Source organism: Psammomys obesus, unplaced genomic scaffold (assembly GCF_907164565.1).
Source record: "Psammomys obesus unplaced genomic scaffold, mPsaObe1.curated_primary_1811, whole genome shotgun sequence".
NCBI lineage: Eukaryota > Metazoa > Chordata > Mammalia > Rodentia > Muridae > Psammomys > Psammomys obesus.
This window is the reverse complement of record NW_026596120.1, coordinates 14,763,781-14,788,968: the sequence shown is the minus strand read 5'-3', so window position 1 is coordinate 14,788,968 and position 25,188 is coordinate 14,763,781. Positions and strand designations below refer to the sequence as shown.

Genomic DNA, 25,188 nt, shown 5'->3' with positions numbered 1-25,188 from the left:
TTGTTAGCAAAGATATTCCTCATCATCAGATGCAAATTCACTCTTAACTTGCTCAGGCCTGATGTTATCCTTTTCTTAATTGAGGCAAAATTATTGATATAGGAAATAGCAGGCAACCAAACCTTGGTCTCATAGAAACGGTTACCTCCATGTTTCCCTCTATAAAATCTAATTTGGGACCGTTCAAGTCTGTAATATATCCCTGCACAACTGATATATCTGTATCTGATGCTCAGCCCACAGGACACCTCCGGTTATGTTGTGAAAAAGCAAACAACTGGGGGCTGAGGAGATGACTCAGTTAGTAAAGAGACTGCTGCCCAAGAATGGGGAGCACAGTTTGCATGCCCAGAATCCATGTAAAATCTGACTGTGGTGGCATGTGTCTACAGCCCTCGCACTGGGGAGATGGGGAAAGGAGGATGCCCAGAGCTGGCCACTCTAGCTAATCAGTGAGCTCCAGGCTCAGATACAGACTCTGCCTCAAAACACAAGGTGGGGGTGATAGAGGAAAACACCTGGCACATATACACATATGTATACACACACGTGGACACAGACACACATGCACGCAGGCACACACGGTACATGTACAAGCACATATCCATGAATATATGCACCCTCCATACGCACATAATAAATACATAAACGAAGCATCCGCCATTTGGTATTGTAGTACTGTAATCCCAGGATGAGGGAAGCAAAGACAGGAAGACCACAAGTTCAAGGCCAGCCTGCGCTGCTGCCAAGGTGCTGTCTGATAGTTCCAAAGCTATCAAAGCCACAGAGCATTTCGAGGGCTGGCGTCTCCTGTCCTCCTCCACACGAGGAGGAAATGGAGCTTCATGCCCTCTCCTCTCTGTCCTTCCTCCAGTTTCTTATGTCTCATCTTTGCTTAGGCCATTACATATTCTAACACTTTTTATTCCTAGGCCCACATCTTCAGGTTCTACCCAGCTTCCTGAGCCCTTCACTGCTTCTTCCTCTCCCACAGTCAAAGGCTTCCTTTCAGGAGGAGGGCTCTCCTCTCCCCTGTATAGTAAAAATGCAAAGACATGGAGGAGTCGTTCCTGCCCCCATGTCCCTAACTGACGAAGCATTTTTATTTTGCCTGAACCTCAACATAACATCATATTTATTTTCTCAGACTCCAATATGTGAGAGATTTCTTCATTCACTTCTTAATCACATCTTAGGTCAACATGTCGAACTATAAAGTTAGCATTTAAGACAAGTCTTTTTTAAACACTTCTATTAGCTTGTGTTAGTCATACAAAATCATAGGTTTCACTGTGATGTTTTTATAAACATTTAGAATGTACTGTGATTGCGTTCATCCCACCCCACTACCTGCTCTTAACTCCCCTGCATTGGATCCCTTTCTACTTTCAAGATGTTTGTTTCTTTGCTGATTATTTACCATTTGCTCGGGCTCCCACCTCATTTCCACCAAACATTAATAATAAAGGAGAAGAGACTAGCTGCATCCACCTGACATATGTGTCTAACGTATCTTGTCCCACTTTACGGCTACATCTTACAGTGTACTGCAGTAGAGACCGCGCAGTCTTCCTTCAGGTCTTCCACGTGAGTGAGGACAAGGTGTCCCAGAAAACTAAGCTTCCTGTCAGGAGATGCAGCAGGGTGTGAGAGCATACATCTCCAGGAGAGAGGGGCAGTGGTAGGAGAACATGTACTCTCGGTGAGAGTTGGACTGGCTTGTCTTCTGTTTGGTGATGGGAACAGCTACAGTGTCTCCATCAGTGTCAGAGTAGAAAGATCATTCTAGCTCTTGGCTGCACATTCTACTCACCCGGAGAAATTTCTTTCTTTAAAATTTTTATTTTATTTTATTTTATTTAGAATTTATTCATTATATATCCTGATTGAAGCTCCCTTCCCCAACTCCTCCCAGTCCTACCCTGTCTCTCTCTCCCCTCCATCCCCTTCCCCTAGTTCACTGAAAGGGGGAGTTCTCCTCCTCTGCCATCTGCTCATAACCCATCAAGTCTCATCAGGACTGCCTGGATCCTCTTCCTCTGTGGCCTGGTAAGGTACCAGGAGCAAGTGATCAAAGAGCAGGCAACTGAGTTCATGACAGAGGCAGCCCCTGCTCCCCTTGCTCGAGAAGCCCCATGGAGACTGAACTGCCAATTGGCTACATCTGAGCAAGGGGTCTAGGTCCTCTCCATGCATAGTCCTCGGTTGGTGCATCAGTCTCTGCAGGACCCCCTGGGCTCCGGAGAACTTTCAAAACTGCTTGGGCCTGAGGCTCACCTCTGAAAAAAATCTCACTTATTTGGCCAGGGTATTACAGCAACATGATTTTGAAAGTCCTCTGGGTGTTTTAAATGGGCAGTCAGGGTTAAAACTGGGGGAAAAGAAGAATGGTTAGTGTAAGAATAAATAATAAAGGAAAAACGATCAGTGTTTAAGGACTAGTGAGCCAGGGTGATGCCCAGACCTGAGAGCAGGGGAGTCTGGCCTATGGGAGTAGGTGATGACCAGGCCTCACGTGTCCTAAAGATCACCTACCTGGCTCTGCCTTGTTCCCTGCACAGCTGCTTCTGTTCGTTCTCCATATACACCTCTGCGGAAAGAAAAATGTGGTCCCTAACCCACATGAGCTCTTTGTCACCTTGGAAATTCTGTTCACATGGCTTATAGATAAGTTGGTATTTTGTATTAGTTACTGGCTCTTTCCGAGCTTGGCAAGAGCCACTCCTGAGCCTCAACTCCGTGTCAGATAGAGTTCTCAGATATAATTTGGGGTAACAGATGATGTGGCAACTTTTCTTCAGTGTTGGGGACTGAGCCCAAGGCCTGGCACACACAGGGAAGCCCTCTACTCCTGAGCCAAATCCCCGGTCCTCGGCAACATTCTTTAATGAATCTGACTGGCATATAAAATGAGACATTTCTATCCATGGCTAAAATAGATGATGTCACAAGAAAGATGGTCACGAGTAGCTCGGGACTTTGGGAACCCTGCCTGAGCTGGCTTATTATACTTGAACTTGAAGTGTAGGGATAATTCTGTCAAGTAGAGTTGGGACACTGAAGTTCAAGGAAACAACATGGAGGTAGAGAAGTGGGGGGTGTGTGATTTAGGAACCAAATACTTCACCTTTGATTGCAGTGTGTTTCAGCTGAACGTATCCCCAAGCATTAACCACTAAAATGTTGCAATATAGTGGTGGAAACCTGGCCATTGTTATGACTGAACTATATTTCCTTGGCGGCATCTAATCTATGGCAGTTTCCCTTTGTCGTGTGCCAGCATACACACCACACACACACACACACTTTCTGTTTTCTTCATAACGCTTTTGATGAGTGCTAACAAAGTCTTTTCTGGCGATTGAGAAGCCTCAGAATGTTCTAGTCTTGTGTTTCCCTGTGATCTGGCTAAGGTCCCCTATCTTAACATCTTGCCACAGAAGAGGCGTGACACTAATTTGGGTCACTTAGCTAAGATTCTGGCATGAGGGTTTCTCTGTTGTAAAGTTACCGTTTACCCTTCCTAACTGGGGAGCATCCTGGGGAAGGTACATTGGATTACGCCATGCTCTGTGCCTTCTCAAGCCCCCGCCCTGTGAGTCTAGCATCTTTCAGAGGAAGTCATCCAGCAGCTTTCATTTGCTGTTGCACGGTTGCGGCGACACCCTTCACTTGTTCAGCCAGGGTTCTTCTGTAAGGAAGACATATTCCCTCTCACCACTCAGGTGTTTCTTCAGTTATTTCTCTCAGTCAGCATGGACTCATGGATACGTTATATTCCAGGAGTTGCAGCTCAGTGCTAGCGCTATCAGTTCTGTGGTTCAGACTGTTCTAACTTTGGCTATTGGACGCTTCTGTACATTTTAAACATTTCTCCTTTCTTCTATGAGAGGGAGTGAAATTCCTTTTGAGATAGGGTCTCATTATGTAGTCCAGGCTTGTCTAGAACTCGCAGTCCTCCTGCCTCAGCTCCCAGGTTCTGGGATTACAGTCCTGGTACAGCCTTGTACCACCATGCCTGGCCTAGAAGTGAACTCTTTTTGTCTTTTCATCATTTTGACTGCATGTGTGCCTGCGCACCAGAAGAGGGCACCAGATCTCACTACAGATGGTTATAAGCCACCATGTGGTTGCTGGGAATTGAACTCAGGACCTTTGGAAGAACAGCCAGTGCTCTTAAGCTCTGAGCCATCTCTCCAACCCTTCTTTTTTTTTTTTCTTTTTAAATAAAAAAATTTAACTTAGCATATACAATATTAGGATTAATTTTGGTGTGTTCAGAGAAAATTTATTTTTATTGATCCTCTTCCCTCATACTTCTCCCCAGCCCTCTGAGCCCCTTTTGTGCCCTTCTGCCCATCTCTTCATAGCTTCCTTTGCACTTTCTGTCATGGGTGTCCTATTTCTAATACTCCCCCCGCCACACACATCATATTTTTGTGATTTCTGTTCATTGGAAGTATTTAAAATCTAATTTTTAAAAGGTTTACCCATGTGTCTATTTATCTGTGTGTTTATATGCACATATTTGTGTGTGCGAATGAGTGTGCACACGCCAAGGTCAGAAGAAAGTTTGGGGATTCTTGTCTATCATTCTGTACCTATTACTTCGAGGCAGGGTCTGTTTCCATACCTGGAGCTCACATTTTCTTGGTTAGCTTAGAAACTAGCAAACATCGGAAGCCAGCCCTCCTGACTCTGCTGCTTGGGTGTGGGGTTACGGGCACAAATGGGACACTCAGCTTGTCATGTGTCCTAGGCAAACTCCAGCCCTCGTGATTGTACAGCAAGCACCCTTAACCACAGAGCCACTTTTTCCAGCCAGAAGTTTTCATTAATTCTATTTCACAAACAAAGAAATAGAAACAGAACCCAGGGTGACGTGATTTTTCTGAAATCAGTTTTTCTGAAATTGATTTTTCTGGGTATTATTGAATTTTGGAGGACCAGGACTGGAGCATTTGGGAGATTTCTCATTTTCCTAGCTTATACTCAGTTACGACCCATATCTTTAAATATTCTATATGTATATTACATACACATGGAAACACATATCTCAATTTGTATACAAATACATATTTTAATGTAATGATTACTCATTATTTCCCCTCAACAGAAGACTAGACCAAAAGCTCATAGTCCTGGTGTTTCTTTAGGTACCATCACTTTCCACAATCTGCAGTTTATAGGAGAACATCCCTAGATGGTTATCATTTTGCTTTCTGTTGGATCGGTAGTTATTCTTCATGGTGTGGGCTCACAGCAGACATCCACTCATTGGACTGTTTTGCTTAACGTACCTCTGATTGAGGCGGCTGTCTTCAGAGAGCTTGGTCTCATCCAGACAGTACGTGCCTGGACCTCTCTATTCACAAATAAATGGTCCTCTCTACATTGACCATGTGCCTTTATATGAGTCTAGAGTCTGGCTTATTCAGTTTGAAAAGATAATAAATAACACGTGTCGTATTTTTACACATCTGATCAATCCATTCATGGTTTGTATAGTATCAAACTTAAAATATTATCAGACATGGTGATGCAGATTTGTAATCCCATCCCTTGGGATGCTGAGGCAGGGGGATCTCAAGTTTGAAGTCAGCCTGAGCTACAGGGTGAGACATTGTTCCTACACAGTGCATGGAAATCATTCGCTTTTCCTCTCCTTTACCTTGTTTAAAGTATGACGTACTTTTACTCCTTAAAGTATCTCTGCTAGTAGATTTGAAGTGTTTGTTAGCTAAAATGTGTCCAGCTTTCCTTTGAGAAATCTATACACAGGAAAAAAGGAATGAAGATTCTGTCTCAGAAATGAAGTATGACCACCAGTTTTCATTTAAAACTGTAACATAATGATTGAAAATTGAAATGAATTTTAGTTAAAAGAAGTTAATTCATATGCAAGGTCATAAATGTAGCAAAACTTAATATTTGAGGCATGGCTTTAGTTGGTTTATGACTTTATATAAATATACAAGCTAAAATATCTGAATAGTTAACATTTTCTCAGGTAGCTTATTTAAAACAATAATCCAATGTTTTATAGATTGTGAGCCTTATTTCATATTGAGATTAAAAAAAAAAACAAACCAACCCAAGTTCTGCTACTTTATTTTGTCAGTAGGAAGAACCCAATAACTTTACCAGATGCTATAGACAAAAAGAATTCCCAATTAAGCCTCAGGACTGTCACTTGCATTATCAATCATAACATGTCATAAGAATGGAGGCTATATTTCAGAGGCTATTTAAAAATTAGATTGTCTCATTTTGCTTTAAAGATCACAACGTGGCTTGCCATTTCCCCATGTTTAATGCACTCTATTGCAGTGAGCTTGCAGAACGCGACAGTGCAATGACAGGTGATCCCGTTCCTTGCTCCCTGCATCCACCATGGGCTTTAAAAAAATGTATCATTATTAAATAATTCCTAGTCAACCCTGCTTTTCCCAAAGACACCTCTTCCTGCTTCTCAAACTGTTGTCATGTGCTCACACTGTGCTCCAGAGGCACCTAAGATGCATGCTAAAAACACATTCTTAGGTTGGGGTGATGAGTGGGTGGGTAAAACACTAGCCATGGCAATGTGAGGACTTGCGTTTGCATCCCCAGCACCCACGCGAATGGCTCGTGGCTGCAGAGCCTGCCTGGAATTCCAGTGCTCAGAACTCAGATCCCCGGAGCAAGTTTGTCGTCGGACTAGCTGTGAGCTTTGGGTTGAGTTGCCCTCAGTGAGCAAAGCGGCAAGCAGCAAAGCTTCGCTCCTGATGTCAGCCTTACAACTCCACATGGACACACATCTGTGTGCGCATAACCCCAACGTGCGTTGATATACATAGGATACAGATACACGTGCACAAAAATGAAACACACATAATCTGGTCTTATCCTGGCATACAGAATCTGACTATGCATATTAAGCCAATTGAGTGATTTTGTTACATGCTAAACTTGGAAGTGTATTAGATAATTTTTTTTTAAGTTTCATTGATTAAGTTTTATTGACTATTTGGCAATTTCACATTCTGCACCCTGAGCACCCTCATTTTCCAGTCCTCCCAAGACAACCCCCCTCACTACTTGCCCCCCCCCCCAAATGAGGAAGAAAAATTCCAATTTGTGTTGCCTGTATACTCACTGGAGCATGGTCAAACTCCCCATGGCCAGCTTCTTAAAGAAGGCTGAGTCCTTTCCCATCCGTGCTACCGCTGGCTATAAAGGGCAAGGACAAATGTTTGTTTATTAAAGATGTGGTATTATGAGATAGCAACTCAATGAATTAATACGAGGCAGCCTTTTCATTTTAAAGTGGAGAAGTCGGGCAGAAGGATGCTTCGTGCTCCTTCTGGCCTTGCAAAGGTCCTTTCGTCCATCCTTTCTTTGAGCACTTCCACTTTACAGTGTGTTTACTTCTGAGAACGTTCTCTTTGGTCTTTCAAAGTACTTGTAAGTGCTTTAGTTGACAGCCTTGAAAGTGGATTAATTTTTAAAAAATCGAATCCTTTGGGGAATTAAACTTGTCCCTGGCGATCAAAGATGGTGTTTAGAACACTGTAGATGAGGTTTTTTCAGTTCTTAAAGGCCTTGGTGTTTCTTAGTCCATCTGATGTTGAGTAATTGGGATGAGGCATGAAGGGTCACCATTAATCTACCAAGTGATAGTATGGGCTATAGATTTTCCAAACCTTAGAAGCTCCCATCAAGGCTTTCTGTGTAGCTTTTGTGAGGTGACATTAGTGAAGGAAAGTGTCAAGGAAGGGCAACATTAATATTGGCTCAAGTTCGAGCCTATTCTTTTATTTGTTTTAATGAGAAAAGTCATCATTAAAACTTAGCGCATGTAATAAGAACACATGACATTTTATGGAATGAGCTGGTTTTTGCTTAGATGATAAGTTTAGAGAAAGAAAGAAATGCTCCCACACTGCTAAGTTAAAGCCAGACCGCATCATACAAGTTTCTTTCTTTGTGACACTAAACACACACTGCATTGTCACCATCTGCAAAGGACTTGTCTACCTCAGCCACACCCTCAGGAGATAATCCACAGAGTGCTTATTAAAGAAAGCGCTAAATGCATGGGGAATGCAAAACAGCAGAGAAATCTGAAAAAGAAAAATCAAAGGATAGGGAAGGTGACCGAAGACCTTGAGCTTGGGTTTAATTTTTGATGTCTTATCTTCATGCTGACTGAACAGTCTCTTGTTTAATTCTGTAGTAAGAACTGACAGTGTTTCTTATGATCCTACCCAGAGGTTTGTATAGCTCCTCTTAGTATTTCACTTTCAGGCATACTATTTCAGGGTTTGTTTTTCCAGTTTGCTCCTCAATAGCATAAATCTATGCTGTGTAGTCACACAGCAAACATAATTCTGCTCACTCTCAAAAAGACAGTGCAGGCACCATGAGCGTATAGAGCCTCCTTTTCAAATGACACAGCTTTATGACGACAATAGAAACTTGTAGTTGTCAATAAATTCCTGAAAGAAATCCTGTTTGAATTCACAGAATCCATTTCTTGAAATTTCAGTATTATTATAAATTAGGCAGGCAATTGTGTATCTGAAAGCCACATTTATGAAGACAGCTATGCTCATGTATTGTCCCCCCCCCGAGGTAATAAACATTGACGTGATATGACAAGTTGGAAGGAAGCTTCATTGAAATCTCCTGCATATGTGCGCTCTGCGCATGCCTGTATGTGTGCAGTGTGCATGCTTATGTGCTCGAGGGTGGCCTCCTATTCTTTAGGAGCCTTTATGTTGTTATTTTCAGGCGCTCTTATTGACCAGAAACTCACCAGTCAGCCCCAGGGTGGTTGGTCATCAAGCCCCAGGGCCCTGCCTGTCCCTGCCTCCCCAGCACTGGGATTACAAAGGCCTACCACCATTCCCTGCTTTTTTCCATGTGCGTTTTGGGGATCAAACTCTTGGCCTCAGGATTGCACAGCAAACAAGTTACTAACTAAACTCTCACTCTTCCCCCTCCTATCTCTTTAGTGTTTTCTTTTCATTCCTCCCTCCCTCCGTCCATCCTCCCTCCTTCTCTCCCTCATTCCAGGAGGTGAAGCAAAATGTTTCTGACATTAGAAACCATTGCCACAGAATATTCAAATGGTCTTTGAAAAAAAAATTTTTTAAATGTGTGTGCTTGCGTGTGTGTGTGTGTGTGTGTGTGTCGGGGGGGACTTAGTGTTCTTGGCGGGGAATATAAAATTGATTGATAATGGAAACAGTATAGTAGATGTGGGTTAAATTTTGTCTGAAGGTCTTTCTCATCTACGCCTTAAGATGCCGCAATGATCAATTGACAAATATTATTTTGTGCAACTTGTGGAAGTACTATTACAGCACAGTTTTCCTTCTGTGGCAGAACCCCAGGACAGGCCATGGTTAGAAATGAGTGCTGGACAGGCACATCTGGAGAAGGACAAGGGAACTGCTCTCTTTCCTGCCAAGAGTTAAATATTAATTCGCTGTATTTTTTAATTCCAAGAAGCTTTGATCTCGTTGGCTTAGAAAATACAACGAGGAAGGCAGTTTTATCAAGCCTGTCTGCGAATGTCTGATATGCTTTTGACTACTTACTTTTTAATGCAAAGACAATATTTGCACATTGCACTGAAAGAAAGTTAAAAACTGAACTATGGGAAGTTAGTCCGTCGACCACATGCTGCTTTGATTACAAATGATCTCTCCCCATTGCCTCTTCGCCTGGAAATAACTTTGCTCTGTATCTAAGCAGGACCCTGCCATAGTCTCTGTATGGCTTCATTTTCATCTTGTGTTCCCATGGACACAGCAGGCACCTCTTTCACTGTTCTCCATGGGACCTGAGCTTCGTGTTTCACAAAGAACATTTTTCTTGGCCTGTTTCTTCTCAGAACAAATATCAATCAATCTCTAATATTTCTGTGTTTTAATATAAAAAAGTGAGGGGTAAGATTCTCTAAGAGAATTTAATACTTAGAGTTTTGTTTTCTATGGCAATTAAAATATATTAAGACATATCGTCATCAGAGTCACTTCAGACAGTGCCAGGCAAATCAAGGCATTCGTGATTTTCAGCTTCTAGCCTTAATTTTCATTACTGATATTTTACATTTCACCATATGTGAGTGACTAAATGTTTCACTGTTGTGTTCAGAAATAAACACATACCAGTGGCCATTGTGTGCCTGAGTGGTTTGCTGGAGTTGGTAGAAAAGGGGAAACTCAGTCATTCCAAGACCCTTGCAGTCTCTACATGCCAGAATCAAAGCAATCTGGGATGGCAGGATGGCTCAGTGAGACAAAGCTTTTATCCCACAAGTCTGATGACTTGAGTTCTGTCCACAAAACCCACAGTGGGAGGAGAGAACCTACTCCTGAAATTGTCCTCTGACCTCCACATATGCCACCCCCCCCCACACTCATACACACATTCGTAAGAACACAAATTTAAGTTAAAATTCAGCAGAATCCCCCGTGGCGACCAGCACTGGTGCACCACGTCAACACCAATTTCACTTCATGCGACCATCGTCACTGTGCATTAAATTAATGTCTCTGATTTGAATCTCACTGTCTTCCATTTTTAACTTTCACATGTTAGGGTTCTATACACAAAGTCAAGGTATTGGAAAAGTTATTCCTCATTTTATATGAATACATATTCAGAGGATGCCATCCAAATATGTATGTTGAACCGGATAACCCTCCTCTGTGACACGATTTATTTTGTTCTTGCTTGATGGCAAAGATGAAACCCAGTTGGATGGACCTGAACTAGAGGAGCAATGGCAGAGTTTAACTGCTAAGAGTCCTGTTTGCCACTGAGTTCATGTCACAGACAGTTCCTGTTCCCCTTACTAGGGCACCCACTAGGACACTGAGCTGCCTTGGGCTACATCTGTGCGGGGGTTCTAGGTTATCTCCATGAATGGTCCTTGGTTAGAGTATAAGCCTCAGAAAAGATCCCTGTGCCAGATTTTTTTTTTCTCTCCTTGTGGAGCTCCTGTCCCCTCCACGTCTTTCTGTCTCCCCCTTCTTTCAAAAGATTCCCTGCACTCTGCCCAAAGTTTGGCTATGAGTCTCAGCCTCTGCTTTGATACACTGCTGGGCAGCCTAATCAGGCCACAGAGGGAGACTGTAGATATGAGACTTGACAGGCTAGGGTCAGAGGGAAGGAGAGAAGGACCACCCATATCAGTGGACTGGTGCAGGGGCATGGCATGTGTGGAAAAGAGGGAGGGAAGGTAGGGGAATGTGGGTTTGGGAGGGGATGAGAGAGGGGGCTAGAGTTGGGATACAAAGTGAATAAACTGCAATTAATAAAAAGTAATTAATATTAAAAGAGTCCTGTTCAGATTGGAGTGGGGGGTGTCTGCTTAGGAGGATGAGGGACTTTTGGTCAGTAGGAAAACAGGAAGGCTCAGATGACTTCTGAGGTGTGCAGAATATCTCGTTTCCATTTCCCCAAAGAAGTTGAGGCCAACCTAGCTCATCCATCTTGGTGTCTGCTTAGGTGACTCCATCTTGGGCCACCCTTACATTGTTGAGAGAACTTGGTATTAAGTTTTTACTTGTAAAAGTTACAAAAGATTGTGTTATTTTGTTTCAGGGCCGAGACCTGGACTATAAAATTCACGAATATAAAGAAGCTGGGAAAATCTTTCCTGAAAGTCAGATAGTAGAATGGTTTATCCAGTTGTTGCTTGGAGTTGATTATATGCACGAGAGGTATGTTGATTCTGGGGATGGGGTATATTCACGTCTGAACTTGAAAGCAAACAGGCTCAGAAGATGAATAGGCACAGTGAGACATCTGTAATGCTTTACAACATGATGTTTTTTCTTGAGGAAACTGTTGAATGATACTTACTGACAGTATTTATTTATATCAGTCGTGTGTGAGTGAGTGCAGGCGTGTGCCTGGCTGTGGAGGACAGCATTGGTGTTGGTCCTTGCCTTTTACCTTGCCTGACATTAGGCATCTCACTGTCCTCTGCTGAACATGCCAGGCCAGCTGGCCCCCTGAAGACCCTCCTGTCTCCCCTCGCATCCTGACATCGAGGGCTCGGGCTCGGTTACAGACAGGAGTTTCCAGATTCAGCTTGTTTGTGGGTCCTTGGGATTTGAATGCAGTCCTCATGTTTGCACAGTCAGCACTCTACCCTCTGAACCATATCTACAGCTCCCCCTTTTTCTTTTTCTTTCTCTATCCTTCCTTCCTTTTTTCCTTTCTCTCTCTCTCTCTCTCTCTCTCTCTCTCTCTCTGTCTCTCTCTCTCTCTCTTTCCTTGGTTTTTGGTAGTTCTTTCTAAAACAACTTGATCTGCAATGTAGCAGAAACTGTATCGAACATGGTGACTTATCTAACCATCTCCTGTAATTAAAGCGGATACTTAGACATCCTTAGCAGGTCATGACAGATAAATATTCAATCCAAAAGTCAGTTTTAATATAAATATTAGATAGTGGTCAAAGCGTATCCCCTGAGTTTCAGTTATCTGTCAATCTTGCTTATGGAATTTGACTCAATAGTACATTTTGAAACATTGTAAATGTTTTAACAACACATTTAAAACATCTTCTCAGATGGTAAGGTGTTAAATATTTTTAGACCCATAAAATGACACAAATGCACTTTGAAACAATAGACTCTCAAAGTGTGTGGTCCTGGCACTCTCACTGCAGGAGGGAGCAGAACACCTGGGAGAAGCTGTCTTGAGTGGAAGTGGTATTCCTAGGGCACACCAAGGCCTGGTGCTCTGAGGATGTCGTTACTTAAGTGTGTCATCTGTGGTTTCTGATAGCATAAAAAGTAATCATATTCCTTTGCAATTGGCCATGTATCTCTGAAACACACGCTCAATGACACAAATAGGGGCTAATGCAGTGCGACTCCCAGAGTCTCTGTAATCATGTCCCTAGATGACAAAATATCACATAATCTTTAATAAACATCCTGAAGCTGCTGACCATCGACTCCTGCACACGCACACTCACTCATGCCGCTATTATCTTTTTTTCTCCCGTCCTCTCCCCTCCTTCCTGTCTTTCCTTTCCCATTGCTTCTTAGCATATTATTGGCTTATTGCATAAAAGATATAATTATAAAACAACACCCACACAGATGCCCACTATGGTGGGTGTTCTGTGTGCAAAATATACAGTTGAAGTCTGGTTGACTTAAGATCCCAAATTTGATTTAATTTTTTGTTTTTCCATTTTGTTATTTTAGCTTGTATTTTACAGGATTACATAAGGCTATTCCCATGCCAGCATAAAACATATTCTGAGCACATTCCCTCAATATTGTGATGTGCTTAAGATTACTTAGTGATAGTTAAAAATAAATGAGTTTAAAAACAACCTCCAAAGGGAAGAGTGCCATTTCCAGTCTGTCAGAATTTATAAAGAGCCATTCAACAGGGCCACACAGGTGGGTGCTGTTGAATGAGTGAATATAAAATCTATTCTTTGTTATTCAGATGAAAACTGACGGTGTCTCTTAATCATTATATTGTAACCAATAATTATCAGCTTCTGATGTATAGAGAAATGCCAGTTTTATGGTTTGATACATTTTACTCATGAAATAGCAATAAACTAAAAATAAGTCCTAAGCTTACAGAGCTGTTTGTTAACTGTGACTGGTAAAAAAAAAAAAAAAAAATCTTTGTGTCCTAGCTGCGAGACAGGTGGCCCTCCGAGATCACTGTCTCCTCCATGGGAGCACTTAGATTGCTTGCACGTCAATCTGGATGACACTGGCAATTGTACATGCATGTGAGAGGTGAGGCTCCATTCCTTTGTAGCCTCAGTGCAAATGTTAGTTGACTTTATGACCAGTGCAGGGAGCCCTGGGAGGCCCAGCTGAAAATGCTGCTTCTGGGAGGAGTCTTGACAAATACAGTATTCTAGAGAGGACAGACAGTGGTAGAGAAACTAAGAGGGAGGTGGGGAGGGGACAGAAGAAAGGAAAAATTGGCTCCCTGCTTTGGAAAGTTTCTGCACTGTGTTTTAATTTAGTTTGTTTTTTTCAAATTGGAATACTTGGAGTCAGCAGCATATGGCAGGTACATAAATGAGACTGTTAGAGCCTGAGACTATTCACAGCTCACTCAGCTGTCTGCGGGAAGGCTACACAAAACTTCTTCTGGTTGGGGTGTCAAGCTTATTAGCCCCCGTTTCTTGAGGCAGAGTGGAGCAGCCCCTTCCAGTGCGCTCAGCCTTGGTGGTCCTGAGGTGTTGCCGAAATTAGTGATTCCGCAGGGTGGGAGAGACAGGCTGGTGCACTTTCCCTAAGGTGGCTTCGTCATCACCCAGCTACCCACACATTTCCTAAGGTGGCTTTGTCACCACCTAGCTACACTTCTCAGCCAGCCTGCAGAGAGGTTAGGGTGCGGTATCTAAATGAGTCCCTGAAAAGTGGCACAGAGAACTCATTTCCTGGGGAAAGCACCTGCTTGGGAATCCAGGTAGTGTATTTGGCAGAGGAAGGCGGTGCCCTACTCAACTTTGGGAGACGGAAGTGCTGAGCTGCTGTGGTGTCTCTTATCTCTTGAGCCCTTACTTTCCCCCAATGTACCCCTTCTTGAGGATGTCCTGTGGTCAGCGCCTGTTTTCACACCAAGTCTAGATAGACTTCTGATGTGCTGGCCATAGCCAGGTAGTTCTAGAAGGACTGAACCTCTACCTCCTGACTCCACGGAGGTTCATCATCAAGTCAAAGCTGAGGTGAGTCAAACAGGGGCCTTGGAGTTCAGGATGGGGTCACATGCCAGAGGAAAGAACAAAGAACAAGCTTCCCAAGCTGAGCTTCATCAAGGAGTCTTTGGGTGGGTGGGGCCTCTGGGAACAAGCATTTGAACTCCACAGTGAGACCCTGCCAGGTGAAAGATGGAGCTGCAGGGAGGGAGCTGAGATGTCACACTGTTTACCTAGGGCTTAAGGGGGGTGAAGGCTAAGTTGTCTGTGCCTCCTCCACAATCCCACCTGATGCTAGCACTCTGCCTCCATCATCTGCTCTTTACCCCAGGAAAAGATGTGGAGGCTGTGGAGAATAGCCTCATGGGGAGATGGAGATGAAACCTAACACAAATTTTTCCACAGACAAGCAACTGCTGAATCTTTGCACAGCACTTGGGTGTCATGGACCAGAAAGCTCTGTCGATAATGTGTGGTAGTTAGTGGATGGAGAACTGCTGGAGATACTTTGGGATTTTCAGAGAAAAATTTGAACAGACTGAACTATTTGTTACTTTGTTATTTCCTGGATTTTTAAACTATATTTTAAAGGGATTACTGTTAGCCCAACATATGTATAAGACTTTATTGCAGACTGGCTTTTTTCACTTTGAAGTATGTTTTTAGTTTCTATCAGGTCCTTTCCTGGCTCGCTCACTCATTTCTTGTTAGTGCTGACTGACACACCATTGTTTAGATGGTTCAGTAGACTTACTGTATCAGTTTACTTACTGAAGGGCATCTGGTTTTCATCCATGCTTAGCCATTGTGAATAAAGCTAGTATAAAAATGGAAGATTTGCATCCTTGGTCGTTTGGGAAATGCAAATCAAAGGACCCTGAGATTTCACCTCACACCCATCAGAATGGCTAAGATAAAAAACTCAAGGGATGATGCATGCTGGAGAAGACATGGAGAAAGGGGAACCCTCCTCCATTGCTGGTGGGAATGTAACCTTGTATAACCACTTGGGAAATCAATCTGGGGCTTTCTCAGAAAATTAGAAATAGTGCTACCTCAAGATCCAGCTATACCACTCCTAGGCATATACCCAAAAGATGCCCCACTATTCAATAAGGACATTTGCTCAACTATGTTTTTAACAGCTTTATTTGTAATAGCCAGAATCTGGAAACAGCCCAGATGTCCCTCAATTGAGGAATGGATACAGAAAGTGTGGTATATTTACACAATGGAATACTACTTAGCAATTAAAAACAAGGAAATCTTGAAATTTGCAGGCAAATGGTGGGGAAAAATATCATCCTGAGTGAGGTAACCCAGAAGCAGAAAGATGCATGGTATATATTCACTTATAAGTAGATATTAGCCATATAATATAGGATAAGCATACTAAAATCTATAGTCCTAAAGAAGCTAAACAACAAGGAGAACCCTAGGGAAGATGCTTAATCCTCATTCAGAAGGGCAAACAGGATAGACATCAGAAGTAGGAGAAGACAAGGAACAGGACAGGAGCCTTCCACAGAGGACCTCTGAAAGACTCTACCCACCAGGGTATCAAAGGAGATACTGAGACTTATAGCCAAACTTTGGGCAGAGTGCTGGAATTCTTAGGGAAGAAGAGGGAGATATAAAGACCTGGAGGGAACAAGAACTCTACAAGGAGATCAACAGAGCCAAAATACCTGGGCCCATGGGGGGCCTGCAGAGACTGATACTCTAACCAAGTACCATGCATGGAGAGGACCTAGACCCCTGTTCAAAGGAAGCCCATAGGCTGCTCAGTTTCCAAGTGGGCTCCCTAGTAAGGTATACAGGGACTGTCTCTGACATGAACTCTGTGGCCGGCTTTTTTGTCATCTCCCCCCCCCCCCAGGGGCGTGTGCAGCCTTGCCAGACTACAGAGGAAGATGATGCAGCCAGCCTTGATGAGACCAGATAGCCTAGGGTCAAATAGAAAGGGAGAAGTTCCTCCCTTATCAGGGGACTACGGCAAGGGCATAGGGGGAGAAGAGGGATGGTGCATGGGACTGGGAGGAGACAAGGGAGGAGGCTGCAGAAAGGCATACAAAGTGAATAAACTGTAATAAAAAATAAATAAATAATTTTCTTTTTAAAATGGAGAGTTTGGTGGGGAGCTAAGAATTAATCCCATTGTTACTATGCTCAATATTGTGTCATTGTAGTGGGGTTAAATCAAGACATATGTTTTAATTCTGATTTTTTTTTTAAATTTCAGTGCTTACATTTTTTTCCCTTGGAAGTCTGACAACTCCTTCATCAACACCACCTCTTTGGTTTTTCTACTTCATTTTCTCTTATAACCTTTGTGAGTTTAAGCATTTAAAATAGACTTAGAATCTGTATCATATTTGGCTCTCAGAAGCGCTTGAAGGTCTGGTATCATTGCATATTCTCTGATGATTCTTAGTCTACATTTGCTTCTGCCAGATGAGCAAAGAGGATGCTAACAGTTGGACATTAACAGTTTTATTCTCTTGGCTAAGGCTCTCTGTGACCTCACAGCTATGGCATATCAGAACCACTTGTCTGAATGGGTACTGTCCTTCACTCAAAGTATAAGCTTCCTTTCTGAGCTCACAGAGGCATGCATCCTAGGCCACCCCTTCACTGTCTGCAAGGGACACATACGGGTTTCCACCCACATGGATGTGTCCTAGCAGCATCTGTCCCCACTACACTGATTTGATGACTTCTGCTGTGGCCACTATCGCCCGTCCCCAGCTTTCTGAGACCTCCACATTTCCAAAGGCAGCTGAGGAGTCAGCCCCTATAGTCCACTCGGATTTCCAGTTTCTCTTCATATAAAATCCCCAGGGGGATTTGCGGCAGATGGGCTCAGCTCATGAGTGTCTGTTTGTGAACTTCGTTTAGCGGTTTAGGATCCACCATGGGAAAAGATTTTCATGTTGTCTGGTCCTCTCAAATTCAGAAACAGAAGTCCTCATGGACATATTTCATACCGCTGTCTTACAGCAAGACGCAGCCAGTAGTTACTGAATAGCATTATCAATATTGCTGCGTTCACAAAATGTAAACAGTTGGGTAATGATATATTATGGCATTTTTTGATAATTTGCATCAACTGAGGGTATGGTTACTGGATGTAGTACTGTGTAAATCACACCATTAAAACAGTGTACAGCCTGGGCTACACAGACGGTTCCAGACCAACCTGACCTATGAGTCCTTACTCCGTCTTATTCTAACAACATAAAGCAAGACCAACCAAACAAAGCCCTCAATACGATCTGACCTTTTTGAAGCAGTTTTAAAAAGCAAAACCACGTGCCCCTTTCTGTCTGAACCCTCCATTTACAAACTCTCTCTTCCCTGGAGAAAGGAGAGACAGTCGAGGCTCTGCAGCCTTTGAGCAGTGGAAGCCGGATCTGGAAGCTTGTGGTAACTCCCCCTACACAAGCGCACCCTTGACTTCTACTCAGGTTTAGTTTTCTATTTTACATGACGTTTTATCTTTTTTTTCTCTCTGTAGGAGGATACTCCATCGAGACTTGAAGACAAAGAATATATTTCTGAAAAATAACCTACTTAAAATCGGTAAGATGTTTTAAACGCTGCTCTAAAACTCCCAGCAAGATGCTGCCATCCGGGGCAGAAGTATGTGGCGCAAGCTAACCCGGAAGTAATCCAGCCCTGACTTCTGTAGCCTTCGCCGACATTCATTCTTACCTGGATGAGACCAACAAACCCCGTTACTTTGTTGGTGACTGTCTGATATAAATTAAAGTATAAAACACTCGCTCCATGGCCGGCTGAGTTAGCAGGCACGTTTCTGCAGTCTGCTCATTACCAGGCGCTCTGTAAGCAGCCGGCTTTTTGCCTGCTTCATTCACTGCTGTAGGTTCCTCGTCTGTTTAAAAGTTTTCATGTTTTCTTATGTGTACAGGCATTGTGCATGTCTGTTTGTGTACCACGTGCATGCAGTACCTATGGAGGCCAGAAAGGAGCATCAGATCCCCTGGAACTGGAGTCAGAGCTTGTGAACTATGGGTGCTGTGGATTGAACCTGGGTCCTCTGGAAGAGCAGCCAGTGAATGCTCTTCATCTCTGGGCCTCCTCTCCAGCCTCCCTCACTTTAGCACAGTCAGTGAATAGCGGCCGTACATAATTTAAATGCTGCTATAATGGCTTTATTGATACTTAACTCTTCAGAACTGGACCTCCATCCAAATTGTTGCTTGGTTGTCTGAGTATTACATAGGAAACTCATAAGGAAAAAGAAAACAGTGCATGTATGTGACTAATTAGAAAAGTCAGTGGATTCATATTTTTATACATCTATTCACGGATAGTTTAAATCTTTGGAAATTTCCCCTTTCTTGTAAATTGAGATCGGGGAATTTTCATGTCTGCACATTCAGTCCTTCCAAACCCTCTGTTAGTGATTACCAGACCTCAAGTGGCTTAATAACAGGTTATTCTAGTTTTCTGTAATCCCAGAAATAAAGGCTCTGAGGTTATATAAGTCACTTTTCTCATGAAGTCGTCTTTCTCCTGTAAAGCACATATACTTAAAGCTATTTGCCACCATTAAGTAATTTACAATGTTACTTGCCTTTCCCTTTAAAATGGCATGAGGCGCTGCATAGTAACTGATGAAGTTAACTCAATTTCAGTTGTTAATTTCCAGCGATGGTTTTTGTTGTTTAAAATATTTACACAAATTAACTACAATTCCCAGGGGATTTTGGAGTTTCTCGACTGCTAATGGGATCATGGGAGCTGGCTACAACTTTAACTGGGACTCCCCGATATATGAGCCCCGAGGCCCTGAAGCACCAAGGCTACGATGCCAAGTCCGATATCTGGTGAGTAGGTGGTGGCTGGCTCCAGTGCCTTCTCTCTCCCCTGTCTGAGAGCTCCATCTGCTTTGTCTTGAACTTCGTCTGCATACTCCATCCACTCACTCTGTCCCTTCTGGCATTTGAGCCATTCCATAGCCAGAGGGCGAGGAGCGGGTACAGCTTGTTACACTCTGTGAAATTCATTTCAAAGGTTCTCTCTATTCATAGACGAGTCGGCTGGCTTAGACTCTGCCGTTCCTGAGCCACAGGGGAAAGTTCTTAATGTGGCTGAGACATTAAATTTTGATGTGCTTCGGCTAGCCTATTAAATAAGGCATTTGTAATCCTAAAGACTGTGCTTTATTTTATTTTAAGGCTCACTCCCAGCTCTGTGGGGAATATGCTGCTTTTCTGCATTTTAAAAGAATTTTACTAAGGATACTGGATTTGTGGGTAACCTACATTTACTGTTTCCTGGGTTTTCAGTGAGAGAGACACCTCTGATAGCTCAGTTCCATGGCACTTTTGGGCCAGGAAGAGTCAGGTAGGAAAATGCCTGTCTGTCCTGCTATAAGTAGCAGGCCCTATCCAGGGAACGTTGCTTTACTTTGAAGGGAGCTTAGATAATTTTCAGCCTTCAAGAGTTGAAGGACAATGTAGTTGAGAGCTTGTTAATTAAGTAAATAATTATTACATGCAAATCAACGATAAGTAGTTTTGAGCCTTCAAAGATGAGCAATGTGAAAAGCATGTTCACTTCTGTTTTCTAATAATGAGAAGGTAGAAAGCGACCTTTTGTGTGGTTAGGGAAAAGTGAACCACCACAGAGCAGCTGGGTTCTTCTAAGGGCTGTTATTTCTCTGTTTATGTTAGTGCCTCCCTTGGGAGAGAAGCTGTTAAGCTTTGCTCTGGCTCTGACCTTCCACATAAATCACATTCCTTCATTTTAGGCCCATGATTGTTTTGAGATTCTTGTTCTTGCTAGAGTCTTTTGTCCTAGAGGTCAATTCTGGTCCACCCATCACTGTCCCTAATCCTTTCCCACTTGCACCCTACACCAAAGTAAAAAGGAAAGCAGAAAACAAAAAGTGACAAAGGAATACCACCAGAAACAACTTTCTTACGTTGTTCAGTTGGGCACTTACTTCTTCTCCAGCACTGTGCAGTAACTTGGGCATAAATGCAGAAACCCTTGCCTCTTGTTCTTTCTGGAGAACCTTGCTAATTTGACGAGTCTTTCTCCAGCTAAAATGTATCAGTCCTGGGCTTTGCAGTGACCATTACTGAGCTACCACCTACCTTTCTTCACACATGATTTTAAATATTAGGGATTTTAAAATAGATTCCGATATATAATATCTTTGTGACTTACGATATACAAAGTTATTGCACTGTGCCATTTCATTAAGGGCATATCAGTTCAGGAAGCTATTGTTTAAGTTTCAGGAACAATGCACGACAATATACCTGATCCCTTTAGACAGGGTATCTACACGGAGACAATGGAACCCCAGAGGGAAGAAGCCTCTTTTTCACGTCATCTGTGCCCATTCCATTTGTATACAAACTGCTCCTTACAGTGCATGAGAACTTATAAGAACACCAGACAGTATTCCTGTGGTGTTTTCTAGCTACAAAAATACCTGACGCATAGAAAATCTTTCCCCGCTTTAGATCAGCTCCCCTACCGTGATTGTAAACTACTCAGCAAGTTTGAGCTGAGAATGTCTCATCATCTTGACCCCAAATAACCACTTTATTATGAATTTAGTAATTACTTTGCTTGTATCTAAATCAAAACAGGCTTATCTCGTAATGAAATTTCAGCTGCCAAACCTAAAGTGGAACGGATATCGGAGAACTATTAATTATAGTGGCAGAGAGAGAAGTGTGACGAGTGATCTTAGAGAGACACTCAGGAACATTAGATTCCGTGAGGCTGAGAACCCGCCTCTGCCTCTGAGTGGGTGGCATCTGTGTACTGAGGAATATTTTCTGGGGACAGAGAGTACATATGAATAATTTATAGAAGCTTTGCCTGAGCATTAACAGTGGGGCATGCTATATTTATAATGCTTAAAAAGAATTAGTCTACTACTAATTACACTTTCAGCTGTTAACACTTGCCCATAAGCAGCCTTACCTCCCTTCTGTCATCTTTTAGACCTGCTTGGATTTGAGTGTTTACGGCATTCAAGTACAAGAAGTTGCTCTCAAAAGGTGACTTGGTTTTAAAAGTTGATAATTATTTGGAAAGTTCCAATAATAAGGGTCATCAAGGACAGTGCTTTGGACGCAGCTCATGTGTGTGTTTGAAAAAAAAAAAGTTTTCTCCACAGGAGAAATATAAATATATAAATATGACTTGTAGTCCTCAACCAGCTCCTCAAATTGACTTAAACCATGAACAGCACACAGTTTTCAGAGGTAAAAGGGACAGTGTTTTTGAAGTGGTGGTGCTGTAACTAAGCAGAAATGGAGCAATATCTTACTGTTGATCCCATTTCTCTATGAGAGTCAACCAGGCTGCTTCCTGATCTGGGGCCCTGTGTTGGGTGTTTTAAGTGGGAGGGATGGTGGTGGGAACCACACTGGTGGAGGCAAGCTCATGCTTCATGACAGAGCCAGGTTTTGATGGTCTCAGAAGGCAAGCTAGCTACAGGTGTACTAAGCCGTAGAGGGCTCAGCACCTGCCTGCTCTGCCTGGCCCAGTGTCCTCCCGGGCGAACAATAATCACACTCATGACCATTCCCCCAGAAGGCACTCCAAACCCAACAGCCTGCTCTTTAACCTATAGAGGAACCGTTCTGCTTAAGGGCAAGTGGAATGAACCTTTTATACCAGCATTTTCTTTAGCAGCAACTCAGAAGGTGGGAGGATGTCAGTTGCTGGCACAGGAGCCCTTGCCAATTTAGCTTATGTCTCCGCTTCTGTTTTCTTCACCAGGAAACAAACAGTTCCCTGCCAGTCTATTTTCACTTGCAGGGGGCTTCTGGTTAAATTAGTCTTGGCCCCAAGTTCTCCCCCAGTTTCACAGTCTAGGCTGTGCCTGGAACAAAAGGGTTTCTAATGCCAGAGAAAGACCAAGAGCTGTAGTGAGCATCATGCTGTGAAGAAGCTTTCACTCACAGAGTTTAGAACTGCCCATGTTACATTGGCTGAAGCAAGTCCCATGCCAGCTCCAGTATCAATAGGGAAAGTAGTGCGCATCCATATATGAGGGGAAAAGGAATACATGGAAAAAACAGTCACCCTCCCGGAGGATCCATCTTGAAAGAATACCAGGCTGGGCTATAGAAACCATGCTGGAGGGGGAAGGCTTTGACAGACCTTCCTCCTCTAGACAGACAGAGAGGTAGATGTTCTCTAACCCGGCACATTCTACTACTTCTGTTGTTCATTCCATCTTAAAAGAACCCTGGGAGACTGCTCTACTCAAGACAGCTGGAACCATAGCCATTTTCTCCGTGCGAAGCAGTGTGAGTCACATAAGCCATAGGGGCTGTTGCCAAATCGAAATCTTCAATGGGGCAGTGGAGTGGATAGCAGTTGGGAAAGGAAGGATGACTTAACTGTTTCTGTTGCCAATCTCTGCTCCAGACGAGCTTTGTCCGTGGTCCTTCCCCAGACTTTATGGTTTGTATAGAATGTTTAAATCTGGCCTCAAGAATATCTGAAGATGAAACATACTTTCTCTTCTAGCCAGTTTTCCTCATGTTTGTAGGCAGAAGGTTATTATGCAATTCAAATGCTGATTTCTGTACCCCCATATCCAGTTGCAATCATTGTTCTTAGAAACTTCTGTCTCAATGTTGTGTAAACGCTGCTCCCCAATTGTTCCCTGATAAGCCAATAAAGTAGCTTACAGCCAATCGCTGAGCAGGGGAGAGAATAAGGGTGGGCTTCCTGTCAGCCACAGAGAGGTCCAAGAGACATCAGGAGAAGGAGATGGAGCAGGAAGCTACAAAGTGCAAGTATCTCTAGGACGTACGCTAGGAGGAAACCAGATTAGCTTAGAGGACCAAGAACATAGTAACTGCTCAGTTCTTGTGCTGTGAAGCTTATTGTTAAACAAACATAAAAGTCTCAATTATTTGTGTCACAGCCAGGTTAAGAGAGAAACTGAGAAACAAACACGGTTTTATAAAAATAACTGTAACGCATGTTTTTCCTCTTTCTTATTTCTCTCTTCCCTGGATATTGGCCTTGGTCTTTCATTGGTCAAATTCCTGTAGAGGACATGGTAGTACATAGAGATCCAGAAGGGCCAGATCCTCTTCCTTCAAACACTAAAATTTATGAAGAACATTTAGAGCTTTTACAAGTAGAAGAAAATCTATCTAAACCCTGTTCCTTCTATAATTGTTCACATATATATATATGGAGGATGGGAGGATGTGCTGGAAGGAAAACCCACTGTTTCTTGATCACATTCACCAAATTTGAGGTGCTCAGTACCCCCATGTGGCTCTTGTTTGCAGAACTGTAGAGCATGTCACTAGTGAAGGGACTTCTGCTGCTGGGTTGCTCTGTGCTCTTACCCACTCAGCTACTTCAGGCCTTATCCTCATCCCTGTACTCATCCCTCCTTGGGCTTGAAAAGAGCCCTTGTTGGTTTTAGCTGCTGGCCAAACAGTCTCTCTCTCCCTCTTCACTCCACCCTTTCTCTCTCTTTGTCTGCCTGCCTCCCCATCTCTAGCCAGTAAACAACCTTGGCTGTCACTCCTCGTGAGCCACCCACCTTATGTTTTTGGAGTAGACTACCAGCCCAGGGATCTGCACTTCTCCACCTCCCCAGCACTGGAATTCCGAGCAGGCTTTTTGCCACATTTGCTGTTTGTCTATTTGGTTTTTGACTTAGTTTTGTTGTTTAGATGTGGGATCTGGAAAGACTGAACTCGGGTCCTTGTGTTTACCGGGCAGTGTTTTTACTGACTGAGCCTTCACTGCAGTGTAGGTGTGGTCTTAAAGGGGCCCATTTTACTCACAGATACATATCTGTTGCCCGTGCCTCTCAGTTTTCAGGTCCTGTCGTCACTTCATCATTTTCTTCCCTTGGTTGCTCCTCACATAGAGGCCACATTCCTCAGGGTATTAGCTTATACAGTTTGTGTTTATCTACTTGTACTTTGGAGTTCAAGGTTCCAAGTTTTCACTTATCTGCTGAAAATAATGGACTTTTGCCCATTTTCATCCAGCTTCCCTATTTTAAGTGGAAACTCTATGACAACCCAGAAACTGTGCTTCCTGTCCAGCTGCCCAGGATCAGCATCTAATCCACCTCCCTGGAGCTCCATGGCACTGGGTGTTTGAGAAGCTTTGACAGGCACTATAGTCCCCGCTGGCCTGTAGTAAACTACTGTTAACATGTCTTAAGCATCCCAAGTAGCCAGCGTCCCCTGTTATGTTTTATCTTTCTGCGTCTCATTGCATTTGGGCGATTCACGCTAGTATTCGCTTCTAAGTAAAGAGGTATGCAGGTTATTAAACAGTAAAGGCAAACCCAGTGATCTTGCACTAACTTTATACTTCTTTTACACACCTAGCTGGCCATTATGTATGCCTCCTAAAGTTTAATTTTCTTTTTGAGAATTTCATCCATGAGTACTGTGTTACATTGGTTCTTTTTTTCCTGTACCCCCTCCCACTCCTCCCTCCTCCCAAGC

General features: G+C 43.1%; 1 protein-coding gene across 1 annotated transcript in view; it reads left to right on the top strand.

Annotated features, from left to right (window-relative positions):
* Nek11 (NIMA related kinase 11) overlaps positions 1-25,188 on the top strand; it is a 134,476-nt gene that overhangs the window by 39,480 nt on the left and 69,808 nt on the right. The window contains exons 3-5 of the mRNA XM_055629779.1: positions 11,602-11,720; positions 18,210-18,274; positions 19,419-19,545. Of these exons, the coding sequence (XP_055485754.1) occupies positions 11,602-11,720; positions 18,210-18,274; positions 19,419-19,545 (311 nt within the window). The remainder of the gene's footprint in view (positions 1-11,601; positions 11,721-18,209; positions 18,275-19,418; positions 19,546-25,188) is intronic.